Raw genomic sequence first — 7,965 nt, 5'->3', positions numbered from 1 at the left:
CACCGTCATTCATCACCGCTCTGCAAACCACTGACTGTGACTCACTGACTTGACACGCAGATATGTGGACTTCCTGCAGGGGAGAGCTGGATCTGGCAACCCCCCCGGAGGACCCACGCACTGGCACTGTTTGCTGTTGCAGGTGCGTGCAGCTCAGCACTACTACAGGAGCGGTGGTGCAGGGAGGCAGGCGGGGAGCAGCACTGTGGAAAGATGCTCAGTGTCACGAAGCTCTCATTGACCTCTGGAAGATGGAGGCGATATGGTAAACGGCCGCTAGGGGGCAGCATAAGCCAAGTCTTCTCCTCACTAATTGGCTTTGTGAGTGTGTGTGTGTGTTTGTGTGCGTGTCCCTGCGGGATTTATGTTTAAAATGTGTCATTTGGGTATTCCTTTGGTAGCAAGACGCATATGGCAACTTACCTACCTGTCTATCAGCTCTATCAGTCTGTCTCTCTCTTCTTCTCCCTTGTGTCCTCACTGAAGACACACATGACTCATTTGTGTTTTATTAAATCAAGGCAACTCTTGTCCCTGATCCAAGGAGTGTATATTTGGACATGTTTTCTGTCAAAATGTGAGTGTGGCCATGAGCGGTGGTGCGTCCCTCCCACACAAAGCCACAATAGACTCCGGCAGTGAGCAGCCAGGGCGCTATTATAGCCCTAATCCTGCTCCTATTATACAGGCCAGAGAGAGAGCGAGAGACACAGAGAGGGAGGTAGAGCTGAAGATGAGGTCATCCCAAACACTGCACACCCAGGGTCACTGCCTCACTATAGAGGGACAGAGATAAAGAGAGGGATGGAGCAGGGCATGGGGGCTGCAGGGCGAGCTGCAGAGAAAAGGCCTGCGGAAGACTGAACGTGGGAGATGCTCAGATAGGTGAAAGGAAAAGGGACGGGGTTAGAACCTGAGTGCAAGGTGCACAAAAACACACCACAGCATGACAGGGATGGTAAAGTACTTTGTTTATTTCATATGCATATGAAACCACACTACAACAGGAGCAGGAAACCATGATAATGGCCATCGTTTTTGTAGTAATGTTAATTCTAACCACAATTGGATAAAATAATAAACTGTAGGAAAGTAAAAATACACGCTAATGGAATAAAACCAGTAAAATAATTAGAATCAGTACATAAATAAACAATAAATACTGAATAAATAAGTGAATAAATAAAAGAACAATTTATTTAACCTACACCCAAACAAAATAAATAGCTCTAATGCATGAACCCTGGCAATGATTTCATGGGACAGTTAAGAAGGTGTCTCCACGAAGAGATTTTTTGCATTTTTTTTTTATTATCCCTGCACCGTTAATTTTCTGTTGCATCCGTAGCCCACAGTACCAGAGCCCACAGTGACCAGCTCTGTGGTGCCGCATTTTGCATAAATTGGTGTTCGTTCCTGTTACAGAGGTGTTCAGTCTGCCCAGAAATAGGTTCTTCTAGTCTGGAGAACTGGACACAACCACACAAATCATGCCACACTCTTTTTTTCGCCTGCTGCGATGGGTTTCTTTCTCTCCTTTACCATATGCAGTCACTTGAGATAAGCACACTGTCGGCTCCACTTCTCTGTATGTAGAAACCCATTTTTGAGAGCAAACAGTAAGTGTCGCTGTTATTTGGCTGAAAGTCGCCATTTGTTGACTAGCAAAAGGTAGATTTCTTTGCTAAAACACAAGAGCAATATCCCCACTATTTCATTTAGCACAATCACTGGAAGATCCCCATGAAAGGTATCCTTGTACATTCTTTAATCTATGATTATTCATTTTACAAAGAATAACAAGTCTTGGTGAGCTTAAACACTTTGGTAGGCAACTGTGAAATATTAGCTGGCAAATACAACTGCATGCCGTGGATACTTTATCCAAGCCCATACCACTCCACATCCAGCACCACTGCACTACTCAGACCTCTGCAGCTTTAGCAGCTTATTATAAAAAAAACACAACTACAGTTTGAGCCTCAACCACTCATTTGGAGAGTACATTGCAGCTATTTAATGCATAGATAATACGCTAAGCAGTGTAAGGGACTATTGATGAGTTTTAATGCTAGATAAAGCTTTTTTTTCATCAGTTTTCATAGTCTTGTCTGTCCACTGCTGCACTGATACCAGAAGCCAAAGATCTCAAAGAGCTCTCAGCAGTTTTTTGTGCAACTCTCATTCACAGTGAAGTTAAACTGAAGTCCATGCAGCAGCCTAGAGCCGAGTCTAACCCTATGAATTAACAGTCAATTCCCCTTTAATCATTCAAGGGTGGATTTCACAGTTGTATAGCCCTCAGAACTGTCTGCCAATGTCTCTCTTTCACTTTCTCTCGCACACACAAACACATGCACACACACACACACACACACACACATACACATCCTTGTTTTCTTCCCCAAGTCTGATTACTCATCATTGATTGCTCCATGTTGGCTGGTCTTGTTACTCATTCCTCTAGTTCTTTTCTTTCCTTTCTTCTTCCTCTCCCTGTGGGTTCAACTCAGAGGAAGTAGTCAGGGGGCGGGGAAGGTGGGTTGCTGGTGCGGGTCGGTGGGGCGTCGCCGCCACCGATGCTATGATTTGTGCTGAGGAGCTTCTCGTAACGAGCCTTGTAGGCGTCTCTCTCCCGCAGCACTCGAGTCAGCTCACACTGTAGCTGTTCCAACTGAGGAGGGAAAGAAAAAAGTTCAAATGTATTTGTGCTTTGCTGAGCCACAATGCTGGTATTAAATTTAGGATTAAGTTTGGGGTCAAATAAAGTGTTGATGCACAGAGACTCAGACAGGGGCGTAGGACTGGGGGGAAAAGGGGCCCACAGAGAAAGCCTGTGCACAAGGTCCAGAATTTAGGGCTTCTACCCTGGACTGAAGCTTATCAGTGGAGCCATAAATACAAGCATATGTGTGTACCTGTTGTGTGAGCACATGTTTCTCTGACTCCAGAGCGTGGCGGTGCTGTAAGCGCTTGTAGCGGCAGGACTGCGCATAGCCACGGTTCTTTAACGTGCGGCGTTTCTGCTTCAAGCGCACCACCTCATCCTTACTCACTCCACGCAGGTGTCGGTTTAGCTCCCGCACCGACAGGCTCACCAGCTGCTCATCAGAGAAGCGTTCGTTCACCCCGCACTGCCGAGCAGATGGAGAAAACACAGAGAGAATATGTTGTTGCTCAGTGTTAATTTGGCTACGAGACACATGCTAGAGTGTGTACCAGTCAGATGAGTGTGAAGTATGTTTATCCAAGGACTTGAATATATATAACTGCCATATGAGTGGTGGACATGTGATGTGTTGTACTGGGTGTTTGTCTGTCAGGGGGCACATTTCGGCACCACATGTCCATAATCTGTCATGTAATCTGACTAAGTGTTGGTGACAGTTATCAGGATTACGCACAGCAATAATAGCAGATATTATCATAAGCTCACACTGTGCTCCATATAGAGATCCACCCAGACATCTTGATCGACCAGATTACCAAAGTTTATTCACCAATTAAAATTACATTCAAACAGCATTCAAGACTGAGTTTTACTCAAGTAGCAATTGATTTCTCCTCCAAGCAAATCTGGTCATTTAAATTGTCACAAATATCATTTATAAGCAGTATAAAAACATTTAATACTTGGTGTATAACACACTACAACATAGTTGTAAGCAGATATAAGTGTTTATCAATGTATTTGTCAGCACCTATAACTGGCACCAAGTTGGTGTATTAACAGATAATAAATGACAATATGGTAACAATATAGAGTAAAATATATATGTATATAATTGCTGACAAATGCATGTACATTATAATAAATGTACATTAATATGCACTTATGTTATAAAGTGTTATAAAGCATGTGTATGTAGTGCTTATAAATGCTAAATGGGTGGGGGTGTCTCAAACACGTTTTTCCTTGAGAAACTTTGCGCCCTCAAAGACAAAGCTTGAGCTTCACTTATTGTTGCCATGTAGAGAGCGATCCTTAAAGTGATACTTCAGATAGGCACAGACATTAATAACCATGTTCTAATGTCCTAATCCTAATCCTTCACTGCACGATCCCTCTCTCCTTCCGCTCAGCCCTCTAATGCCTCTAGTGTCTCTGTGTGACTGTCACATCAATTCTTCCAAAAATCTCCCATTTCCTGTCGAGCATTATCAACCTGTCCCACCCAATCTGGACTGATATGTGAGAGTGAAGCTCCGTGTACCTGACTCATTTGTGGGTGGTGATGATGATGATGGCTGCCATGCATGGGGTGGTGCGGGTGGTGCTGATGATGATGATGCTGGTGGTGATGAAGGCGGCCCTGGGGGCTGAGGGGTTGCGGGTAGGGAGCCGAGGCAGGGGTGGCGTTGGGAAGCGAAGGCGGGGCAGAGGAGAGGAAGACAAGCGGGCGATGGCACATGTCTGTCCCTTTAGCGCAGGAGATGTCTCCTCCACTGTCGCTGCTCGAGTCTCCAAGGTTGCTGCTTGAACTCTGAGAAAGACCTGGGAACTGATGATGAAGAAGATGAAGAGGAGGCTGTAGACTCAAGTCAGCTCTTTTATAACAACATTCTGTATAAGAGAGAAGAATCAGAAATGACAGATTGGTACCTGCGAGCTGACAGCTGCAGCAGCTGAGTTCAGTAACGCCTCCACAGCATCCTCACAGCCTAGAAAGCCATTGACCGGCCCCCTCTCTCTGTCCCCTCGCTCTGGCACTCCTCCCAAGGCTCCCAGCAAAGTGGCGGGCCCTGTCACCTCACCTCCAAACTGTTGCTGCAGTGCAGCCAGCCAGATCAAGTCCTCAAGGGAGGCTGGGGTGGGACCCTGAGGCCCACCGTGGGCCGGGCTGCCTTCCACGTTCCCCTGAGAGCCGGAGCTGATGCCGGATGTGAAGCTGTTGGAGATAGAGAGGGGGAAGGAGATGGACGAGGACGATGAAGAGAGGGAGGAAGAGCCTGAAGGTGGCGGGTGGGCATCACTGAGAGTCGGCGAGGGTGGTAGCGAGTTGTAAGGGCTGGAGCTCAAACTAGAGTCCTGCGGAGGGTGGCTGGTGTACGGAGAGCTGGAGGGGTCATGGGGGAGGCCAGATTTAGGATACGAACATGGAGGAGGGAGCGGAGGAGTGTCAGGTTTTACCTCAAACTTGAGGAGGTCAAAGTCGTTTAGGTACTCCATGGCCAGAGGGCTGGGGGGGAGAGAGGGCATGGGGAGGGAAGGAGAGGACATGGTGTTTGCTGCTGCTGCTGGTGGAGCTTCAACAGGGTTTTTCCGTATGTCAGGATTGTTGGAAGGTCCACTCCTCTGCCTCAGTGCAGCTCATAGACAGCAGCAGTGGTGATGTCAGGAAGTAGACTGGTTGGTGAGTTTCCTCTGTGAGAAACTGTTTGTCCCAGTGTCCTTGTCTCTGTATCTCTTGTCCTGAAGAAAGGATTGAGTGGAATGAGAGGGTTTGGAGTACAGGAACAAGAGAAAGGAACAGTGTTACACATTTTTCAGGAATAAATCTATCAATAAGACAAGACAAAAGGCATTTTTTGGAACCACTTTATAATAAGGTACTCTACTCGGTACTCCAGCAATGACTGTTGATGGACAGTTGAACAAAGAATCAAAATCAAATCAGCAGAACCAAAGATATCCTTTTTTTTATTCCACACATAATTCTGCTTTGTCTAAAATTGTGCTTGCATTACCCACAATGCAACTCAACTGCTAGATTTGTTGCAGCAAATGTAACCTCGAGCAAAGACAAGGAGCAGCCAAAGAGATCTGGTAAGCTCACTTCTTTCTAACTCCACACCCCCAGATTTTATTCACATTCAATCTTGTAGTCTTTGGTCCCAACCAACGCTGACTCAAGTGACATCACTGGAGACAGTTTATCAGATTTCACGTGGCTCCCTCTGGAGCCCAAAAAGGTTTTTAGCAACTAGTTTGGTATTACTACTGACCACTTGTAAACTGACTTTGATGTGTAAAATTTTCCCTTCAATCACTCACTCATGCTTCATAGATCAGTTATCAGCCATTAATAAGAGCAAATTGCTGGTTGCCAGGTTATAAAAGCATCCTCCTTCAGCATGGAACTTGCTTTGCCTTTTAGCTAAGTCTTAAATTCATCCCAAAATGAACTCAACACCAGTCCAGTTATTAACAACATATTAACATGATCTTCCTACAATAAATGTATGTATTAAGTTCATTAAACTAATTTAATTGTATGGATTATAAACATCAAAAACAGTTCAACACCAGTTTGTAAATGTCTGTATTGGTTCTGGCTGTAGTGTTTGAAACTCCTTAATTAATTTAAAGATGATTTTACCATAAATACCTTGACAAAAAGGTCATTCTGACTGTGTTCAACAGGAAGTTGGACTGTGTGAGTCTGTGTGTCAGACCTGTTTGTGTGTTATATTAAGACTCTAATCTGCCGCACAACCCCCCTGCCCAACATCTTATACACACATGTACACGACTATAAACGCATGCACACTCACATACACGTGCATGTTCACTGGCATGTGCAAAGGTTTGTGACGTGTACAGATGAACCAGGTCTTCTTGAGTCTAAGCTTTTACAATTTACTTGAAACTTTAAATTCGTGCATGTTCAACTATTTCTTCCATTTAATTTCTATAAACAGTTACGAACAATGATCGTCACATTGGCTCTTTCCGGCCAGTAATGCCAAATCTCATCTATGAAAGGGAGAATTCTTCATGTGAAGCAAATATGTTGGAAACATTTGTTCATCTAAAATGACTCATCTTCTGTCTGCTAAGTATTGTATTCTTTTCTGTGTAGAAATGATTGCAGGTTATTGCCCCAATGTAATTACAGACGCACACAATAGATATAACGTAATATTTCTAGAAGGATCTGCCTACTGAACACATAACCGACTGAAGCGCAAGAATTCAGAGGGCTTAATCATTTTTGAAAGAAAGATCTAGTCTCAGTGACCAAATCCAATTATCAACAGGTTCAGACTTTAATCCAGAGCCCAAGAATTTCTAAAATGAATCGAAACACATTTTTATTTGGCCACAGGGGTGAAAAAAAGTATGTTGACCTTAAATGTTATGCATTAGAATGTGAGAACTCTTTTTCTGTCAAGTCTAGTCAGATTCAAGATCAACAACCTTTGTTTCATACGGAAATAAACCTTATATGAAAAAAGAGTGTATAATAACTTACAGGATATTCTGTTTTCAGGGTGACAAATAAGTTAAACAATCATCTAACAATTCAAAACATTCACACACAGTTGATCAAACTGAAAAGACTGAGAATGTCCTCAGAATACCAATAAAAAGTTCAGTAGTTTCAACATTATACAGTAAGGATATCAAAGAAAGCTGTAGAAGAACAAAGCTATTCCCTCAGACAACAGTAATTACAGGCCTTCAAATATAATAGTATTAGTGTTATGTAATGAACATCTAATTAAAAATCCACCTTTGACTAGTACCTCTGCTGCACAGCTCATTAGTTTTGCCCCCTGTGCGTCAAAATGGATTGTAAAAGAAAGCAAACAGTGACAGGGCTCCATCGAGGCCTCAAACTGGCTGTGGACCAGAGTCACGGCAAAAAGCCAGCCAAAAAAAGAGCAACACACACACACACAAGAGAAAAAAGTAGAATGAAAGTTGGGAAAGATGAAGGCCTGACGTGAGAGACATGACAGTCAAAGTGAATGAAATGATCTTACCGTCGGTCATAGAGATGAAGGATGGTATCGAGTTCTTTTCAACATCCCCCCACCACACACACACACACAAAAATAATCAACTGACTGGTTGACTGACACGTTTGGAGAGAGACACAGAGGAAACAGAGAGTGTGTGAGTGTGCGCATGTGAGTGTGTATAGCACTCTGTCACTGAGTGCCACTGCCCCCTTTCTTTCTTTCCCCTCTGCTGCAAATCCCTGTTTGCAACAATCCCCTCCTCTCTCTGTCTCTCTC

At 44.0% G+C, this 7,965-nt stretch overlaps 1 protein-coding gene across 1 annotated transcript; it reads right to left on the bottom strand.

The window, feature by feature from the left end:
• Window positions 1–2,509: 2,509 nt before the first annotated feature.
• nrl (neural retina leucine zipper) lies at window positions 2,510–5,221 on the bottom strand. Its single transcript, XM_035652760.1, has 4 exons — window positions 4,604–5,221; window positions 4,206–4,502; window positions 2,919–3,134; window positions 2,510–2,674 (listed from the first exon to the last, which is right to left on the bottom strand). The coding sequence occupies exons 1-4, from the start codon at window positions 5,219–5,221 to the stop codon at window positions 2,510–2,512; spliced, it is 1,296 nt and encodes a 431-aa protein (XP_035508653.1).
• Between the last annotated feature and the right edge of the window lie 2,744 nt (window positions 5,222–7,965).

The sequence above is a fragment of the Morone saxatilis genome, unplaced genomic scaffold (assembly GCF_004916995.1).
Source record: "Morone saxatilis isolate NCDOM2014 unplaced genomic scaffold, NCSU_SB_2.0 Contig12, whole genome shotgun sequence".
Taxonomy (NCBI): domain Eukaryota; kingdom Metazoa; phylum Chordata; class Actinopteri; family Moronidae; genus Morone; species Morone saxatilis.
The sequence above is the reverse complement of the archived record's forward strand: the minus strand, read 5'-3'. Positions and strand labels throughout refer to the sequence as shown.

Bases quoted from the DNA above. Each gene is read 5' to 3' on its own strand.
- nrl (XM_035652760.1), bottom strand. From the start codon at position 5,221: ATGTCCTCTCCTTCCCTCCCCATGCCCTCTCTCCCCCCCAGCCCTCTG. The intron at 3,135-4,205 runs GCTTCACTCTCA...TCTGCTCGGCAG, and splicing joins AAATGAGTCAGGTACACGGA to TGCGGGGTGAACGAACGCTT. The intron at 2,675-2,918 runs GTACACACATAT...TTCCCTCCTCAG, and splicing joins AACATGTGCTCACACAACAG to TTGGAACAGCTACAGTGTGA.